Raw genomic sequence first — 20261 nt, 5'->3', positions numbered from 1 at the left:
TGCGCACAGCTGTCTATTGGTGGCCGCGCATGCGCACAGAGGTAGCGTCCGGAGCTCTGTCGGCAACGGCGGGATGTGAGTAGGGGGCGGCGGGGAGAGCGAGCCGGGCCGGGCCGGGCCGGGCCGGGCCGGGCCGGGCCGGGCCGGGCCGGGCCGGGCCGGGCTGGGCTGGGCTGGGCTGGGCCGGGCCGGGCCGGGCCGCGCTGCGCTGCCCTCCCCTCCCTGTATTAACTTTGCTGTCTCCCCCCAGGCAGGCGGCCCTGGAGATCACGGCACGCTACTGCCGCAGCGAGATGGAGCAGTACGGGCGGTGCGTGGCCGCCAGTCCGGCCTCCTGGCAGCGCGACTGTCACCGGCTCCGCCTCAGCATGTCCCGCTGCGCCGCCGCCCAGTGCGTGAGGGAGGGGCGGGCTAGGGTCGGGGCCGGGGCTGCCGGGTTGGGTCTGCCAGGGTTGGGCCGTGCGGCTCCCGGGAGCTGAGGACCCGGTGTCGTCCCACAGCCCGATCGTGCAGCAGATTCGCCAGGACTGCGCGGAGCCGTTCGCCGCCTTCGAGCAGTGCCTGAAGGAGAACCAAGCCTCCGTCATGAACTGCAGCGACCACGTCAACGCCTTCTTGCTCTGCGCTGACCAGGTGAAGCTCTCCACGTGAGGTGAGTGTCGGGCTGCAGAGGGGGGTCGCTTTCCCTCTAGACCTGCGGTCCACAGCCCTCCTCCTGACAGACCCTCTCCACATCTGCTTGGGAGCTGCTCATTTAAACAGCCAGAGTGGAACAGCACAGCCCAGAATACACACAGACCCGCGTTTTTCTCCCACCCACCTTCCCTTCCTGTCTCTGAAAATTCAGACTTAGCCTCCTCAGAAAAATATAGAGTATATCTAGGCTAAAAGCGTGCTAATTCATCGGTGGGGATTGTCAGGGGCTGTAAGTGATGTGTGCGTGGCCATGATGGACGTGAATGCAAGAGCGTATTTCTCCAAACGGGTTGGTCATTCTCAGTGTTGGACTAAGCCGATACCCTGTGGCAAAAGGCTCTGGGAGGAAAGCAATCTTGCTGAGGTAAAGTCATGAGTTTTGTCCAAATCTATTAATCAAGCTGGTCATCGGTTTTGTACAGTAATGTATACAGAATGGTTTTGTTGGGGTAGGTCAGCTTGCAGCGCTCTGCTAAAGGTCTTGTAAACTTCTATGGAGCAACGTTAAAGTAAGTAACATGTTACTAAGCATATAAAATCAGCTGAATGTGACGTACTCTCATGAGTATCCCATGAATGGGACGTACTCCCGCGTGGTAATCTACTGTACCTCATAACTAGGGTGCTGCATACGCACGGAGCCTACCTGATGCTTTTATTTGTGCTGTTTTTTCATAGGGGAGCCTTGGAATTAAAATTCATCTTCAGGAGCGAATTAAAAGTCTTTCTGTACTCCGGAGTATCGTTCCAATGCTTGGTTGGGTTGGTTTTTCCCCTCTGAAAAACGAAACGCAGCTCTGCGATGTGGTTTTCTTGGTTCTGGTCACACTACACTTGTCTCCAGCAGACAGTTGGACTCTGACCGGGCTGTCAGAGCGTTCCTGATCCGTCAGCACTTGTGTGCTGTTAACGCTGGGTTTTGTCTGCTGAGTTGCCTCTACAAACTTTATAAGTAAATAAATTACAGAACTCTGTTGAAGCGACACCAAAGGATCGGCGGCAAGCTGCAGATGTGCTTGAATAGGAACCGAAAGCTAAAATCAGCCCTTACCTCTTTTTCTGCAGTCTGTATTCTTCGACAGTTCCTTTGATAATTAAGCACAATATTTTCCTTCGTCCCAATAAAAAAACCCCACTTTTCAAGATCCAAAGCCAGTTCTGGCTTTTCCCACTGATGATGGAAGCTGCTCTCTGAGCTGGACTGGCTACAGGGACATTTCTTTGACTGTAAATGGCCCAGCTTGACCCACTTGAAAACATTCTGTGCGGCTCCCAGTTTTGGGGGTGCTGTGAGGGGTTGTAGCCCCGGGCCTTCTGCTGGTTCAGAACAGCAGAGGGAGTCTTCCCACCGGCAGAGACGGCAGAAAAACTGCAGACTTCAGAGCACCGACTGCTCTATCGACAGCGCAACAGAGATCTTCCGATGCAGGGGTGTGGGGGGGCGCCTCCGTTGTTCTTACACGGGGGAACAAAGAGCCCAGCTCTAAGGAGAGGTTGTTTCTGGGCTGTAACTAGTGGAAAAAAAATTAATACAAGAAACAATAGATGGTCTGACGAGGAGTGGATTAAGACCCGGGGCTCATGAGATCTGTGAGCACTTCTGTGGAGGGGGAGCTTTGGGGCACTGCGATCTAGGACCCTTGGGTCTACTGCAGCGTGCCGTGTCTGAAAATCGCCGTAGGTCTGTTTAATGTGTGGTCTGTTAAGTGGGACTGAGAATCTCTCCCAGCAGAAGTTTAAACCTTGGAAAGTCCTTTGGGGTACTTGAGCCCAGGTTCGAGGAAGGAGAAATGAGCTGCTACGACCTAGTTATACAAACGCAGCTTCGGAGGAACGGCTTTGCTGCTGTCTGGAGTAGGAACTCGGTCTTCCAGAAAAGTTACAGGGAACCAAACCACAAAATTTTCCATAAGTGTGCAGGGAGCAGAGGACACGCAGAAACTATTGTGTACAGCGCCAGTAGAGTCTTTTGTCTGAAAGTACAGCACAGCTTTGCCATGTTTGTGAGGTTTTTTTGTACCTCTAAGAGAGGGTGAGGCATGGACCGGGAAACTTGGCTTTGACCGGGTTCCCAGGGGTTTATACCCCCTTCCTAGGACACATTAATCCTTATTCGTGTTTCAGCCAGGCTTAAGTCCAAGCGTTCGCCTTTGAGCCTGTGGTGGTTGGCAAACATTGCTTGCATTTTCCAGTTGGGCAGAGTTTAACTCCTTTGGGAGAGGGACAGCAGATTTAAGTTGATCTGTTCCAGCTTCTAGCAGAGCCCGGATCGCAAAGCTGGCTGTCGGCGTCACCGTTGTCTGTCTCACAGCAGTGGCTGCATTTCAGCAGCGGTGGGAACACACGAAGATGCTGGAGTCATGTCTAAAAACATTTCTGCACGCTTGCAGAAAAGTCTTTGTTTGCTTTTATCAAATGCTGTGCATTTGAAGCATAAAGAGCTGTTTTATCTTCTGGCAGAAAAGTTGGGAGAAAAAGGTGACGGTAGCTTTGCTTCAAAATGAATTTAGAGAGGGGGCAAGTGCTACCAGAAAAGGAGGAGAAATCTATTTTTAGTGAGTCTTTTGAGTTTTATTTATACCAGGCAGCACCCCATTAGTCATAAATGTCTGTGGTGTGAATAGCTTTATTAAGGATGCCGTTATACAGGAGCGAAGGTGCTTTACATGTTGTTGACATTGTATTGAAATGTCAGCCTGTCAGCAGAAAAGCCATTTTTCATTACGTTTAAGGTGCACTGGGCCCCCTCTTAAGCCCAGTTATGCCTCCTCCTTCTCAGGAGCTTTAGCCACTCTATTATTACTTTAACACATTAACCACTGAGCTGCCAGGCACTTGCTGTTGTCATCGATGAGCCAAACTCTCACAGGGTTCAGTTACCTTACAAGGGAGAGGGGGGAGAGGAAGATGCTGCTTCATCCTGTTTCCGTGTGCAATTGAGGAGAGAAATGCTTTCTGAGACAATAGTAGACAGCTGCAAGTTTTATTCTGAATAAAGAATGTCCTCGTACATCTTTCACTACATGTGTCATGTAAATGTAAAATAACTTCGCATAGCAGAGAGTGACGGAACCTTCCCGTGGAGGGAAGTATTGTGGTGATGGTCACTACCTGAAATTGTTGCCTTCCTCCGTTTACCAGCTCCCTTGGAAAAGTTTCTAGATGAAATCAACTTGTAGCCCTGGCAAATTTGGCAAATGCCTTTGTGAAAAGTGAAAGGACTACCAACAATTTTCTTTCCTTCAACTGGACGTGCCAGGTAATGACTAGAAGAAGCCAGGGAGTATTCTCTTGCTTTCCTCTTAGCCTGGAAGGAATCTGTAGCTATATGTGCAGTACTGCACGATTAATCAGTTTAATTCTCACTTAGGCAGAGGGGCCTAAGACCTCTTTAAGTGAGAAGCATGGAGCAGGAGTTCTGCAGCTCTTTCTCTTCTTTCTAACTGCATGGGCTACCTGCTCTTGCTGGTTGCTGGAATAAAATCGGAGTGGCAATTACAGCTATTTCGGGCATTGACAAACGGAAGGGAAAGGCTGCTGTGGATCTGACTTGCTTGGATGTGTGGTAGCAGCTGGAAATAAGGCAAAGCCATATACACGGGGTGAACAAGCGTCCCTGTGAGCGTCGGGCAAAGCTGTTCTTTCCAAATCCAGCTGTTGGTTTTTTGGTCCTGTCACTGGAGATTTAGCAATAAAAGCCAAAAAGAGCATCGGTTGCTCCAGTATCTTTCACAAGGTGTAAACTGGCAAGGGAGACCTCTGAAAACCTGAGAATTAAATGAGAATTAGGAACCCAGGAAGCGTTCCCTTCATGTCTTGTACCACAGGGTTATGATACTCTCTTGGACCTCTTAGTTTGATTAGGACAGGCTCATGGAAGCAAGTGGAGGGAGCTGTTAGGACAGTTACTGGCATAAAGCTAAACAAAGAACAGAAGTCCTCGGGCAGTCAGTCAAACTGGTAGGTTCAGCTTTATCTCCAAAGGCTGCAAAGAGATTCAGCTAAATTAATGTCAAGTGGCCGAAATCAATAAGTGAATAAGCCTGTATTTCCCAGAGTGGGAGACTTGGGGGGTGGGGTGGGGAAGCTTTAGAGCAGGATTTGGATAGATTGGTCCTCTCACATCCTGCCAAACACAAACCAGACCAGAAATAAACACTAAAGCCCTGCAGTACCAAGGAGAAGAACCCAGAGGAGCAAGTTCTAAGATGGTTGAGAACTGTTAAGAAAGCAGTGTCAGACTTGCGTAGGCGTTCTTGCTTGGCGGTTAATTATTGTAAAGGATCCTTCATTCACACAAGTCTTTTTGTGTCACTATAGTCCTTCTGTTTCTTGTCTTCTGGCGTGGGCTTTGCCATTCTCTGCTTGGTTTCTGTCTCCTGGTATTGTGTTTTCTCCCCTTCCAATTGTTCTCGACTCTTGTTTTCAGTCAAATGTGCATTTTGGCTGGTAGTTAACCAAACTGGACATCAGGTTTTTTCTGTTTTAACTTACCCACTGTCTTTCTGTGTGGCCTTGGAAGCTAGTCGTAACATGTTCTATGTCTCTGTTTACTCATCTCTGAAATAAATAACACCTACTTGGCTGGGGAGTAATGAGGGATAATTAATTAATGCATGCAAGGAGTTCTGAGGTCCTTAACTAAGAGAAAGCCAAGGATCATTAGGTTAGTTGATTCTCTGCTTTGTTTTTCCTCCGTTTCTTCTTGGTTTAGATCTCTCAGAATGTGAAGTTAAGTGTGTCAGGATTTTTTTCAGGCTGTTGCTTTAACTCCTGTTGATGTCACTTTTCCTTTCAAGTGGAACTTTAAAACCAATAAGGTAAATTACACACGATCCTAGAATGAGGAACTAACAAAAACATCTCTTTAATTTTTCATCCAGAAAATATTCTCGTTTTACACTCTGCTTCTCTTACTTAAAGGAACCATAAATCAGCGTGTTCCTTTGGTGTTTGCAGTCACAGGGAGAGATTTAGTGCTGCTGGCAGGCCCGGGTCTGAAATGGGCAACTGTCGAGGGCAGAGCTGTACCAAGCCACATTCCATTCACACACACGTTTGCTTTACTTGGCTGTCGTCCAGGCAATTTTTTGAGTCACTCGTGAGCACGAGGGAAATTGTGTGGGCAGAGGGGAGCGTTTTTCATCTCGTGGTCAGTCTGTCACCTCGACTGGCTTTTGTTCACCTTCATTCTCCTGTCTGCAAAGACAGGAGAGAAACACATCTGGGCATTTCAGGGAGCAGTGGGGATTCCCAAACCCTCCTTCTCAGCAAATACGTTGGTGTTTCACAGCCAAGGACCTGCACCTCTCTGCTTGATGAGAGCAATTGTTCTGTCTCTTGACCATGCAGAGCAAAAGGGGAAAGCCAAAAAGTGGGGGTGTTGCCCAAGGTGCGTGTGATTCTGTTCTTTGCTCTGCTGCAGAGCGGGCTTAGCCTCTTGCTGCTATTATTTCCTCACCAGTACACATTCCCCAAGTCCTACGATAGCCATGAGACTTGTTTCACTGCTGTCCATAGGTGTTGTGGGGCACACGTTGATACCCGTAGGTTGCCAAAGGGTCAGATTCCTTCTGCATACATACACAAAGCTACTTCTGCCTCTTCCTACTCAATGCTCGCTGTCTCCCCAAGTCTCTTGTTGCTACAAGAAGACTTCCAGCTGCAAGATGCGGTTGGGAGTAGACTCACCTGCAGTCACTGAACTCTGATACCTGGCTGTTGATGCTAAAAGCAGCTCTATCCTTTGGTGAGAGAAGCAGCAGGACTTGCTTGGCAAGCCTGATAGCTTTTGGGCTCTGTCAGCTGTGGCGCTGGTGTCCGCCTTTCTGATTTCTGCTCTTTTCGGGCAGAATCTGGCCTCGAAATTGGAAAGCACTTGCAACCTAGGTGGTCATTTCTTCCCTTAGCTACAGGGTACGAATCTCATCAGTGGCTCTTGTACTTGAACTCTCTTGTCACCATCAGACTCCTTTGCATCAGTAGCTCCAGGTCTAGCATAGCTCTTCACCATATTTATTTATTCACGTTGGGATTCTAGTTCCTCTTGCAACTAACTGTGACTCCTGCTATTGAGTTTGCTGACTCCATTAAGGTATCAACAGCCGCCAGCGCTAGTTGCTCCTTTGCTCCAGGATACCTGGTTCCTGGGAAAGGTAACGGATGGGCCGTCCTCCTGCGGAGCCCAGGCCAGCCTTCGTGGGACTGCCGGGAGCCAGCGGACTGCTCGTGCATGCAGTTTGTCTGACTGTGCTGAGGCAAGCTTCAGATTTCCACTTACAGTTTGCTTTTTTTTTTATTTTCAAATGTACATGCAAAAAAACATCGGCACATCACAGCACTAGATCACAAGGAAGAGAGGGTGGGGTTTCAGTGGGTGAAGCCGGCTCTGGTATTTGGGAGAAACATCAATTTGCACATAGTTCACTGTAACATTCTCTTAAAACTTCATCTAAACTGGGACCGCCTCTAGTGCAAGAGCCTCTAAAAGTAACACAGCTTTAGGAGTTTTTGCATTTCGTTTCTTAGGGGTGGATGACCACACAGCAAAGGTGGAAGTCACCCAACTGCAGCAGCTTGGTCTAGAACTTGCCTGTCTGGGCAAATATATGTCATAAATAGCTGTTTCTGTGAAAGGCTCCCCCTTCCCTCATAAAAAGAAATGTCAAAGTGTCTGTAAACTATGTACACGACTGCCTTCTGGGGAGAGACATTGTCTGATACCGAGAGCAAAGGAAAGTCCAGCTACAGAACCTAGCACTGTAAGCACAACGGGAAGTGACTGCACATCAGCAACGTGTCACGTTCACACAGCTTTATTAAAGGTGAAGCAACGGTGGAGTGATCTTTATCAGGGCTGTGGTTCTGTTACACGTCATTCTTTATGTCAGTTCTCTATAGGTAGTTGAGAAGGTGAAAAATTCCTGATAAAAAGCAAAATGCATCAGGACTGCATCTCCTTTCATCCCCAAATCCAGGATTTTTTAGTTCCTGGAAGTCTTCGTCATAACTGCAGACAACAAAAATTAGCCTTTCCTTTTTTTTCTTTTTTTTTTTTTTTTTTCATTTGAGAGGCTACACACCTTCAAAATCAGACTGACAAGCCTGTGGAGGCTTAGAAGTAAAACAACACATACAGAAACATCAGTCAGCCAGGTTCTCGGGTTGCACCGCTGGACTCACAACTCTGGAGATCCAAGATTTAAAAATAAGTCATTATTTCCTTTCGAAGTTGTTCAGTTCAAATAGACAAGGGAAGGTTAGTTCTGGAGAACCGTACTCCTTCAGCTGGCATGCTGTAAGCAGGCTCATGGGAAAACCTGACCTTTCCAGGAAAACCGGCTATCCTTCACGTATATAAAGAACAAAATCCCAGACTTGGGTCTTAGGCAGGAGAATAAAGAATTTCCCTTTGGTAATAATTCAGACTTCCATTCTCTGCTCTCTCTTTCTTGCCCTTTTTGTGGGTACACATATTAGTGCCCACCTGCTTCTCGCCACCTTGCCTGCCTCGTGGCATGATGATGGGTAGAGAAAATGGATTATTCCTTTCTATCCGCAGCGGAGACATGCTTTTCTCTAGGCTGAGTCCTGATGCCACCCCTGGGTTGCCCTCGAAGCGAAAAGCAAACGAAGCCTCTTGGAGTTAAGTGACTTGGCACTGTAGGATAACGCAATCCGGTTCCTTTCTCCCATCACTTGTTGGAGGGAAGCGAGGTGCTAGGATGCCTTCAGTGAACTGAGAGCGCAGTCAGGGTGGGAAATCCTCCTGTGGACAGACCTACAGAGGAAGGGCTTTCTAGCAGGAATATTTTTAGAGTAAAAGCATTTCGCTTTGCTGTTTTAAAAAAGAAACAAACAGAAATTAGTGCGGCTGGCAGCTGTGATTTTGTGAGAATCTAAGTCTTTGTTCTGTCCATACAGGGAGTAAAACTGCCCCTTTAGAGACAGACAGACAGACATAAAGGCGGTAGAGAACTCACTGCGGGTGTGTTATACTTCTCTTGGCATCCTCGAACATGACAGAGGATAAATAGTCTGTTGTTTCTTGAAGCAGATACCCGAGCATAGCTGTTTCGATCAGGGGCCAAACTACTGTGCATTTCTGAAATGTCAAACGTTAAAAAAACTGTCCTGGTCTGACTGATTGACAACCATGTAGAAAATCTCTGAAGCAGCAGTGGCATCCTTTAGAGATGCCTCGGGACCTTGGATTTTACTGTTGAAAATTAACCTTGTCCCATGAAGCCTGCATCTGGATCGGGAAATGAGGCAAAACAGCACAGCAAGCAGCTCAGCTGCAACCGAGACTTAAATAAACCGAGTTCTTGTGGGAAGGGCACCTCCTACTTCTAGGGGCAGCTCTGGTTAGCTTGGCCAGTCTTTGTTTGCAGGACGTAATGCTCAAAAGCTTAAACACAGGACAAACTGCTAAAGTTACAGCTAAACAACATCATACCATCGCTCTACTGGTGGCTAGAAAAAAGGAGAGAGGCGATCCAAAGTCCTTCAGGCTGTGAAAGGTCTCCATGAATTAGTGCTTATGTGTGGCGGACCTCGTTGTCTCCTCAGTTGTGCAGTGCTCAAGGAATGTCTCTGAAGGTCTCAGTCTTGTTTCTTCTCCCTCACTCTCGTTCTGAATTTGAAGCAGCATCCATCCGAGATACTTGTGAAGAGCTGGGAGCTTTTCTATGGTCAGGATGTGAAGTAGGAGCTCTGCATGGAGTAGAGTCGGTCAATGGGGTTGCCCACGCGGGCTTGGAGGAGGTTGGCTTCAGCCGTTGACAGCAGGCAGTCTCCCAGGTGGCTGATGCTGTCACTGTCCATGTCGTGAAAAACTCCTTCCGAGTCTAGAAGAGGAAGGAAAAGGAAATGAGTGTGACTGTGAGCATGTCTCGTGGGGAGCTGCAGCACAGAAAAAGAGTGACAGCAGGGCCATGTTTCACCTGGAGCCATGGTCACCCTGAGCAGGTACGAGGTGAGCCCCATACACAGGATCAGCTTTAGGCATAACTCTTTCCTCCCTCACCCAAACATTTCATGTTGGATGGAGGTAAGACCCCAGCCCCGCTCCCCGGCCCCTAGCAGAGCTCAGTCTGAGGCTCTGGCCTCACCAAACTTCTGGGAAAGGCTCTGCACAAAGTCCAAGCCCTGTGGAGCATTCGCTGCTGCTGGCTTCGTCAGCAGTCACAGCAGAGTTGGCTTGTCATGATTTGGACTGCGACGTGCAGCTTTGATGCAGAGACAGGACAATCTCCACACCACTCTCCTACCGTAGGGGTGCAGATGGTCTCCTGGCAGCTGGGGTGGCGTCAGCCCTTGTCTGTACAAGTCTGTGCTGTAGCCGTTCTGATCCAGGGGCAGCAGCTGCTGCTGGGGGATCCTGGGGTAGGGGACCATGAGCCCATCCAGGCCGTGAACGCTTGCGCCGTCTAAAGACACAACCAGCGGGATGGGTTGAAGCAAAGGGTGCACAGCACGCAGTGGGTCAGAGCACTGTCGCGATAACATTATTCGCATTGCTGCAGCGATATTTGGTGGTCTAACTCTGGACCAGCACTGCACGGTACTAAGCTCTGTGCATACACGCAACAGAAAAAACCCGTCGTCTTCTCAAAAAGAGGAGATACGCGCTGCATCACGAGTACCCACGAGTCTTGCTGAACATTACCTAGTTATTCCTGCTTGTGCATACCAATTCAGTTACAACCTTCATGCTTTTTGCTAATCTCTTCCTGCGCATGTTCTCTCTTAAACATATCCGAGTCAATCCCCTCCATCCCAGCCTGCAGCCCCCAAGAGCTCCTCACCTTCGCTATCATCATTGCTCTGCCTGCTGTTGCGACCGGTCCCTCTCCCGGTCCCTAAGCGAGGGTTGCCCAGCTGGTCTTGCTCCTGCTGTTGCTGCTGCTGCTGTTGTTGCCTGCGAGCAATCTTCTTCATCTGCAAGGAGACAGAGACCCCGGATTTGAGGTTCTGACTGAGAGAGGAGGGGAGCGGGTTGCGTTTAACACAGCAGCGGCCCACTGCCGCCTGCCTTTCACAGAGACCGAGCACTGCCATGATATAACCCTGCTCAGACCTCTCTGGGTGGCTCCTCTGCAGTCAACGTTCTCTGCGGTCGGCCCCACGTGAGAAACGGGGCTGACAGAAAAGGTGTTATCTTTGTGGGAGATGCCACTTGCAGTTTAAAAAACAAAGGACTTTGTTTTACTACAAAGTGAGGTTTTCAAAGCCACATATTTTCTGGTTTCACCCTTTAAATTCTGCAAAATTAGAATTGTTTCAACTTCTAGAAGAAAGAAGTAGGAAATCCTGCTAGTCTTTTTATAGAGGGGGGAAAAAGCAAGTAGAAAAAGAGTAATAAAAAAAAAAACCTGTGAAAAATGTTAAGCCCTGCAAACATCTATAATTAATCGAGTTTTGTATTTCTCTTTAAGCTTTTGCTACTACTAGATACATGCTGTAGGACTAGGTGGACCTGTGGTTTGGTCCCGCATCGCTCTTCTTCTATTCTTGTAACTGTTTTCTCTTTTTCTAAGCTATTCTATGTTTCCTTTTAATTGGACGAGTGTGTGTGATATCCCACAGGTATGCAGAACCCAGCTGTGGCACGGGAACCGTCACTCACCTTGGCTCTTTGGTTCTGGAACCAGACCTGTACCACCCGCACAGTCAAGCCCGTCTCAGCTGCCAGGGTCTCTCTTACCTGTCCACAAAACCCGGAGAGCTGAATCAGAACTTAAGTTGCACTTAAAAGGATCCAAGCCAGCAGTTGTGCTGAGTGGCCTCCTTATACCTTTCTGCAAGGTTTTGAGGAAACCTCGAACGAGGCCTTGAATGCCCGACGCTGCTGTGTGGTGAGGATGGTGCGCGGGCGCTTGGAGCGCTTGTGGTCTTTGCTCTCCTCGCTGCCTTTGCCGTGTGAGTGGCTGCCGTCTTCATCCTCGCTTTTTACTGCAACGGAAGATCAGTAGTGGTGATTCAGCAGAGTGGCCTTTCTGGGCCATCTCCCAGAGCAAGGGTTCAGAGAAACTTGTCAGAGTTCTGCTCCTCCCAAGGTGCGATTTAGAGGAGAAGCGCAGAACGAAGCCAGCAAAGCTCGTGGACTGAGCTGTGGCTCAGGGGAACACTGCCAATTCAGAGACAGAGCTGATGGACCACCCTGGCCCCGTATCATCCATTCTGTAACGTCTCAGAGCAGCCCACCCAAACCTGTCCAGATCAGCCAAGCAGATCTCAGCAGCCTGGTACCCCCTTGGCTGCCTATCACCATGGGGAAGAGATGCTACAACCTCCACCTACCTCCATCTCCTCCCTCTGAAGCCTTCCCTATAGTTGATTAGGGACCAGGCGATACCTGCCCTCTACAAGGTTCACCCTGGTTCCCCACCCTCTGCTCCAGCCCCGGCCCCTCACCGGATTCAGTGGGTGCCGGGCTGATAGCGCTCAGCATCTCCTTCTCCTTCTCATAGTCACTGCGGCAGAGCAGCTGCCCCTCCTTGAGCACAAACTCATCTCCCCGCTGCAGGCGCCGCTCACACTCGCAGCAGTAGAAGCAGTGAACGTGGTAGACGTTCTCCAGCACCCGCATGATGAGCTCGGAGGGGGCGATCGCCTTCAAGCAGCTGCTGCACTTGGTCTGGAACAGCCTGCAAAGAAGGTCCTGGTGGTTAGACACTTGGGCAGGGAAGATCAGCCCTGGACTGAGGCTCAGAAAGCCAAGGGAAGAAGGGGGTGGATGGTTGGAGCTGTGCTAGCACATCCCAGCAACAAGCGTACATCCCAACTGGGCTTTGGGGCGTTCTGACCTTCCTTAGCCCCAGGGAGGAACACGAACGTGCCTGGCCCAATAGGACAGAGCTCTATGTCCCCTCTTCCTCTCTAGGGCTGTTCACTGCCTGGCTTTGTTAGGTTGCTCCTAGTGAGAGGAGTTTGGGGACCCCTCTGGGACCATCTCCAGGGCTTGGAGGAGCCTTACGCAGGGAGTCCCACGGGGAAGGCTGTTTGTGCCCCATACCGTGTCCAGAGAGAGAAATAAACAACTGCTGAGCGCCCCGCGTACAGAGCAGATGGTTCTGATGAAGTAATTTGGGATCTAAACAAATGCGAGCGGTGGTGGCTGCCGGCTGACAGCTTCTATTTAGCCACTTGACAAGAGAAAGTAATAAAATAGGGATTAATTAGGCTGTTGTTTAAACACACAGGATCTTCCCCACCAGCAGGGAACTCATAAACTGGGATTGAGAACAAGACTGGGTTAATCCTCCTGGCAAACTCTGTGGAGCAGGATGAAGAGGCTTACAGGGGTGGGCTCATCCCTTCCAAATACCACCATGGATTTGTGCTGTGCGGTGGCTTTCGGCTGAAGTGTCTGGGACATTCCAACTGGAATGGTGTGGGATTTCTCTCTCCTTTGTGTGAGCGTGTTTGCATGCATGTTCCTCTCTCGCTCCCCGTCTCTCTTTCTCTCCCCCTTTCCTCTTTGTCTTTCTGTAAGTCACACTTGAAAAATAATAATCGAATTTGAGTTGTAAAAGGTGGGTGTAAAGAGCAGCCTCTTAACCACAACCTCTTACTGTCTTCATGAAGGAGCAAACTGGGAGCGTGCTCCAGGCACAATCCCAGTCCAAATCTGGGCTGAGTCCAAATTGTCCCTTTCCTAACACCAACATCCTTCTGTTACAGCAGAAGTGAAATACTGAAAAGAATAAAAAGACCCAACGATAGAGCCAATCCATGATCACAGCTATCTGGGATCAGTCAGGAACATGAGACATATTACTAAACATTAAGTTATTAACGTTCCTGGACTTTAAGCCCAGATGGAAGATAATGGTGATGTAGTCTGACGCCGTGTTCATTGCAACCCAGAGAATCTTGCCCAGGGACTCCCACCTCAAGCCTGTTCGCTGGTGGTAGATGTACAGCAAAGGCCAGCCAGTCGCGGTCTGGAGGCTCCGAGTGAAGGAAGATCTGTCCGCATCCATTTGGAAGAGGTTCCAGAGGCTAACTGGCTCCTCATTCCTTATTTCCAATTTGAAACTTCCTTTATTCCGTGCCCAGCAACTAGACTTTGTCATGTCTTTATCTTCTTGAGAACCACTTCTAATTAGTTCTGCCAATTGTGGGCAATCAAACTATTCTTCTTTCCAGGTTTCTGTCCCTTATTCTTCAAACAACTGGTTTAAAAGTGAGTACCGACTCTTCTTTGCATCTTGGCTGGGAGAATTACTGTCCCCAAAGAAAGATCTGCATGGCTTCGCTCTATGCTGTCGTGTAGCTGAATCTAGTGACACAAATACCATTTGACTTTGAGACACGCTAGCCCCAAGCTCCCATCTGGTCTTACCGTATCTTTCAGAGACGGGTTTACTCCTGTAACACACCCGGGCCAAGCTGGTTCTGCCCCAGAGCCCCAAATCCAGGGACAGACACATTAAGGACATAGACCTGACAAACAGAAGCTTTACTTCAATATCCCGACTTGAGTCCAAGTAAGGAACAGGATAGTTTAGGAAAACACTGACGGAGGACTCCTTGTCTTGTTTCACACTTGTGTTTTCTTAATTATTTTTATCCCTATAGAAAGTGGAGCATTCCCTGGGTCCTTTTATATTTCTAGCCTCAGTGATGTCACTGGTTGCTTGAGGAAAACATCCAGAATATTGCTTAGCCGAGGCAGGTAGAGGAAAGCTTTGAGCGTGATGTGCTTCTGTGGGCAGGCTGATGGCGAAAGGGATGGAGCAGAACAAGAAAACGTGGAAACAGGTATCAGAGCTGGGAAAGGAGACCTATTCACCTGCCAGGCACCAAGCCGATTCCTCCCGCTGCTGTTGGGACGAGGCAGTTAGCAAACCTTATTTAAAGAAGCTGTCATGTGCCAGATTTCCATGAAAAGGGCTTTTTTTGCAGCTATCAGGTGAGGGAAGCGCCGTTACTGCAGCGTAACTCAATAACACTTTTGGCATCGCAAAGCTCGCACCCTCCCATCTCCCAGCTAAGCCCCGAAAACAAATCCTCTCTGCTTTGTACTAATTGAAGAAAACATTCAGCAAGCAGCTCATAAACACGGTGTCAGCTCGCATTACACAAAATTAAAATTCTCAGCCCCTCCAACACCAGGAATTCCTAAAGAGGCTGGTTTTAATATTGCCTGAATCCGTTTAAGTCAAGGTAATATTGTTTGGGTTGCCATAGGAACAAAATACATCTCCGTTGCTGGCAGTGGGTTACAAGGAGGCTTGGGAGGCTGTGCTGTGGACGCGACTACACGATATCTAGAAGCGGCTGCCTGCAGAAACTACGCTGAGGGACAGCCCGAAAAATAAGCGGGTTCCCAGGTTTATAATGAAAAGTGCATTTAGGAACAGCAGTGACACGAGCGAGTTCTCTGCATGCTCCCAGAGAAGAGAACAGCCTCGGCGGCAGCCCAACCGCTTCCAAGTGCTTGTAACTCACAAAAACTATATCCACTTCTTTTGGAAGGACCCTTACGCTGCATAAGCCTCATAGTCCACATGCCTCCGCTTCTATTTTGACCAAGTCTCCCCATGTCCTTACTTAACACCCTTGTTTCCTCAAGATCCCAGCTGAGTTTGATTTCTGTTCAAGATTTCCCTGCCTGAGGTGTGGTAAGGCTATCAACTTTTATTCCTGGGAATGTTCAGAAACCATCCAGCGAGCAGAGGCAGGTGCATGCACGCAGGTACATATCCCATGTCCTTCTTACCAGCTTGCCTCAAATCAATTACCTTTGCAAATGATAGAATTTGATTTTCCTGCTGGGGAGTTGCTCACCTTGATGGAAAAAGTGTCAGTAGCAGGAAGGCAGATGGGCTTATAGGTGGGAACGTCTTTGGGACTTGCAAAGAAGGCAGCTCTGGAGCAAGCGGAATGGTTACTCACATCGTGAGTACTCACAAGTCAGCATCGTGGGAGAGGCTTGGGGCTACAGGCACAGTTTTTGGCAGCTGGTTCTTCATGCTGATGGACACCCAAGGCAAGAGGACCGGTGTTGCAGGCAGAATAGCAGCCTGGCAGCCGCCCGATAGAGGGCAAGCACATCTGTACCGTTTGCCAACTCGGAGACAGCACGTGTCACCGAAGCAAGGATGAAGATACACGGTATCTTAAAGAGAGCTTTGATGCTGGGCTGGAGGCCAAATTCACTAGCTGCCCACACTCTTCCTGCCAGGAGGTATTTGAGGCCAGCTCTGGGGCCACGTGGCTGGCGGGAGCACGTGCAGCAATGCCTTGAAAGTCCCAACGCTATTTCTCTGTTTCTTTTTTATGCCTGGACACTACAGCATAGCCCAACATCTTCTTGAAGCTGGTTGAAATCTTGGTCCCAACAGCATCCTGTAGCAAGGAGTTACATACTCTGTGAAAAACAATTCCATTATTTGATTCCCTCGCCCTACCTACAGCTTCACTGTCTCTTTTTTTACCATCAACAATTTGCTTTTCTTGTAATAACAAAACAGTTGGGGAGAGCCCAGCGTGTAATTAATTCCCCCCTGAGAAGTTCAGTAAAGTTTCAAAGCGTGGAGCAGTGGGAAGAGGAATCGCAGCAAAGTGATCACGTGCATCTGCCTGGCTTTTGCACACAGCTGAGGAGCTCTGAGATCTTTCTACGTCTTTTCAGACATTTCATGGACTTAATTTATCAGACTTTAGCCCTGGTAAAACACCCCAACGCCTAACTCTCCGTTAATCCTTGCAGAGCACCCCTGTCGCAGCTCAGGGCACCGCTCTCTCTGCCGATGGCTCTGGAGGAGAAGTGGGAGCCCAGCTCTCCAGATGGGGATGAGCTGAGCAGCAAGTTATTTGAGAACCTCTCTGACCTGCCATGGCACAGAGAAGACGCTGACCCAGGCCTGGGAAGGGTAATTTGGGGGGCATACGATTGTCTCGATGGGATTAAAAGGTGTTAATGAAGCAAGGAATAAGCTGGGAGGCCTGTGCTTCATGAAACTAGCTTATTTAGTTAGGGTTTAGTCAAAATGAAGCAGTCCAGGCTTAAGCAAGGTCTGTTTACTTAACATTGAGCTGCAAAATCCATTGTAGCCGTCTGAAATATTGAAGTGGAACTTGCAAAGCCTCTTTCCAGATTTCGGGCTGGGGGCTAGGGGTGTGATGGGGAAGGGGACACACAAGGGAAATGAGGAGGCAGCAGCAGCACAATATGCTCTTTCATTCCCTACCACAACAGCCATTTCCCCCAATTCAGCGATACAGAGTGGCACTGGGGGATTAAGGGGAAAAAATTTCCTTCTGCTTAATTTCTGACTTCTTCCAGCAACGTTTGGGTCAGAGAAAGAAGGAGTAATTTGGGGGCAACAGTTACCTTTGCTCTCCATTCCCTCCAAAGCTCTTTGTGGGTTACATGAATAGATTTACCCCCAGAAAGGAACTTTGTAATTGTGTAATTATGTAATTGTGCCTCTTGTCAGAAACAGCCAAGACTCAAATGTACTCAGACCTCCTCTAATGTGAGCGTGTACACCAGAAAAGAAGTCTTCAGAAGTCAAAGCTAACCAAAGCCAAACTGCCTGCTGCATGCAAAGTTCTCCCCCGAGGAGCGGAAAAAACAAATTTAAAATACCAGGTGTTAGTCATCTCACTTAAATGTTTCACTAAAAGGCAGAAGGATGGGGTAGGAGTCGGAGAAGAGCCACCATCGCACTATTGCTGTTGCATCTTCGCAGTCGCACAGAGGGAATGACCCGACCTTCTCTATCCATCGCTGGAAATATTACTTATAAGGATGAGGGCACCACCACGGTCGTGTAGAACAGAAGGATTTTGGGACGGGGCATGCAGCAAAGAGATCTCCCCAGAGTTCTACATCTAGCACCATGAGCAGCGTTTAATGTAATTGCTCTTGGTTATAAAAAGTAACCAAAAAAACTGCATCTCGTAAGTGTGGTCCTGCTTGACTGGACCCTGTAAATGCCCTTGGCATCCGCCCAGAAGGTAAGAGGTGTTACAAGCTCTGCTCCCTGGGCTTGATTCTGTTCATGTCAGCAATGAAAACTGATGCTGAAAAAAAAACCCCAAACAACCACTACCGCTGCCGAAAACCTAAACCACAAGCAAAACAGAAAAGCAAAACAACACCAAAGAGGTTCCCAAAGCCAGAGAGATTCATAAATATTAAAGTGACACGAGTGAAATGCTACTGAAAGATTTAATACTGTGCTGCTGCTCTGTCCCTCAAGGGGTTAAACCCCCCACTGCGAGGATATTACTGCCAGCACGGTGGCACTGAGCCATCACCATATAATCTGATGAACTCTTTTATTAAATTTCACAGGCCTGTCTTCTTTATTAAAATCTCCCAGAATTCATAGGGCGCCTGTCATATCACTGCTGAATGCTAACAAAAAAATGTGGGTTGGTTTTTTTCTTTTCCCCCCTTTTCCCTGAGTACTGCCAGGGAGGGATTGTGTTGCGGTGCGTGTCTCTGTCAGGTGAAGGAGAGGTGGGAGGGACGGTGCTACTGGCTAAAGTACAGTGGGAAAAGGGGGGACGCACTTTTGCAAGCACGTCCCCCCCCCCAAACCATCCCCCTTCACACCCCACAGCCGCTCCCTGCAGACAGAGCTCAGTGGCGGGGAAAATGGGTCCCAAAGATGAGTTTTACCTGTCTCTGTACCCGCAGGTGCTTTCTTTCCTGGAGGGGCAGCTTGCAGCATGCAGCCCTTCCCAAACCCCACTGTCCCCTGGGCAGGGGGCTTCTGCAGTGATGGAAAGAGCATGGCAGGACCACACTTGCCAGGTATCCTGGCTCTTGACAGGAGCCAGCATTAACCGCTGCTTCCGAGGAAGAAAATGAGCAGACTCCTTCCAAACACATCCAGAACAGAGGGATGACAGCAGTACGTGTACCTTGAGCGGTTCCCTCTTGCCCTTCACTTTGAGCTGCTAACACCCCATTTAACATCCAAGCTGCCTTTGCACTTGCAGCCCTGCAAGGGCTCCCCTAAGCTGAAAATACTCTGTCACTGGGGCAGTGCGGTGGAGGGGAATTCAGCTTCTGCAATCACCCTCACCTCTGCAAAGCAGAGGCAAAAATGTTCCTGCTCTGCTTTAATCCCACATTAGGCTGACTCTGAGGTGCAGGAAGGTGGGATTCAGCTGTCGAATCTCTACAGACCTGCGCTGGACTGGAAATGAGGCTGCAGCTTTGGTTTTATGCTCTTTAGAGTATACTCTAAATGGTTTTTTTAATATTTCCAGCAGGAGACCGTGGGAGTCCTACCCTGAGCTGAGCGGGGACAGGCAGAGCAGACTGCGGGACGCACAGAAGCTACAGTGTGCAGGTGCAGCATTTATTTCTCTGTAGCCCATGCAAAATTCCCGCTGTGATTCAGGAGCTCTTGTGGAGTCCTGCACTTGGTGCTTTTTAAAGGCTACTCTGCAAGCCGTCAGGAACAACAGAGCAAAGCCTCTGGCTAGTGTGGGATAGAGGAGGTGGGTCCTGCCCCAAGCCAGCCACCTCTGCCTGCCTGCCCAGAGAATGGCATTGCCCTCTTCTTGAAATGATTTTCTCTTCCAAGTGCAGAGAGCTGGTGTAGTGCCTTGGCAAGCTGCCCCATTTTCAGACTCGAGCTGGCTCTTACTCCACACTGAGCTCTTAGGAAGCTCCGATCCCTGGTTCAAAAAAATGGGAACTGCATCTCTGTGGGGATTCCACCTCTTTGGGAAGGGAGGAAGTTTCTGGTCCTGTATCACCAAGACAGCACCTTTCTGCTGTCCCCTGAGAAGGGAACCATCAGCTCCTTTCTCTCTCCTCTTGTTTTCCCCCTCTCCACTCAACAAGGCACAAACCAAAAGCTCGCTCCAGGTCCGCAGGTTTAAAGTTGGGAGTTATCAATTCATATTGATTTTGTCCTGCCTTATTGCATGGCTCCGGGAAGCCTCCGCATCTCCATTAGTATGCCTGGCAGGAGAAGGGTTCCTTCGCTTAGTAGCTAGGGGTGATATTACCAATCCAGATAGTATCCAAACTCAATATCCTGTTTCTCCTTTTCTCATTTCCTGTTTGCAGGTCTGAATGCTGGCGTTGTCACAGCGAGAGGGGGGAAGGCAGGGAAAAAGAGAGACAGCAGGACAGTGTGTGCACGGGAGAGGGAGGGCTGGCGGTGGGGGTATTAATGGGGGAAGCGAGGGGGAGGGAGGTAGAAGGGCTGCAGACACTTTTATTACAGATTTAATAATGACAAAAGAACATCATTAAACATTCATTAGAATTATTTAATTAAATTTTACTTTGGAGGGGGGGGGAAGAGATTAGATATGATGTAAAAAGCAATATTGATTGAGAAAAGAACAAGCTTGGGAGATGTGATTTAAATTAAACTCTGCGCTCTCTCCCTCTTCTCTCTGTTTTAAACGAGGAAGGGGGCGTGCGGTGGCACAGGGGACGATTCAGTAGCACGCAGCAGTAACGGGGCAGGGTGGCTGGGCAGGACTGCTGCCTGCCGCCAGGAAAGACGCTTAGCTCCATCCCACCCTAACGTGGCGACCGGAGCCAATTTTCCTGGCAAAATGCCTCCGGT

At 49.0% G+C, this 20261-nt stretch overlaps 2 protein-coding genes across 3 annotated transcripts in view; one reads left to right on the top strand and one right to left on the bottom strand.

The window, feature by feature from the left end:
- Positions 1-8: 8 nt before the first annotated feature.
- Positions 9-20261, top strand: part of CHCHD5 (coiled-coil-helix-coiled-coil-helix domain containing 5) — a 21970-nt gene continuing 1717 nt past the window's right edge. The window contains exons 1-4 of one of the 2 annotated variants that reach the window (XR_012039943.1): positions 9-75; positions 251-391; positions 501-652; positions 18940-19022. Coding sequence is in view for 1 of the 2 variants with exons in the window: in XM_072848417.1 (XP_072704518.1) it covers positions 74-75; positions 251-391; positions 501-651 (294 nt within the window). In the remaining variant the exon portion in view is untranslated. Of the gene's footprint in view, positions 76-250; positions 392-500; positions 653-1374; positions 1842-18939; positions 19023-20261 lie in introns of those variants that run through there. The other variant, XM_072848417.1, reaches the window with a different exon arrangement.
- The window catches only part of LOC140645157 (LIM homeobox transcription factor 1-alpha-like), a 26077-nt gene continuing 15206 nt past the window's right edge, over positions 9391-20261 (bottom strand). Inside the window, exons 4-9 of the mRNA XM_072848411.1 lie at positions 12115-12347; positions 11495-11652; positions 11327-11404; positions 10506-10638; positions 9969-10127; positions 9391-9545 (exon numbers count right to left, since the gene is read on the bottom strand). Of these exons, the coding sequence (XP_072704512.1) occupies positions 9391-9545; positions 9969-10127; positions 10506-10638; positions 11327-11404; positions 11495-11652; positions 12115-12347 (916 nt within the window). The remainder of the gene's footprint in view (positions 9546-9968; positions 10128-10505; positions 10639-11326; positions 11405-11494; positions 11653-12114; positions 12348-20261) is intronic.

The sequence above is a fragment of the Ciconia boyciana genome, chromosome 31, assembly GCF_034638445.1.
Source record: "Ciconia boyciana chromosome 31, ASM3463844v1, whole genome shotgun sequence".
Lineage (NCBI taxonomy): Eukaryota > Metazoa > Chordata > Aves > Ciconiiformes > Ciconiidae > Ciconia > Ciconia boyciana.
Note: the sequence above shows the minus strand (reverse complement) of the source record. Positions and strands in the feature narration are given on the sequence as shown.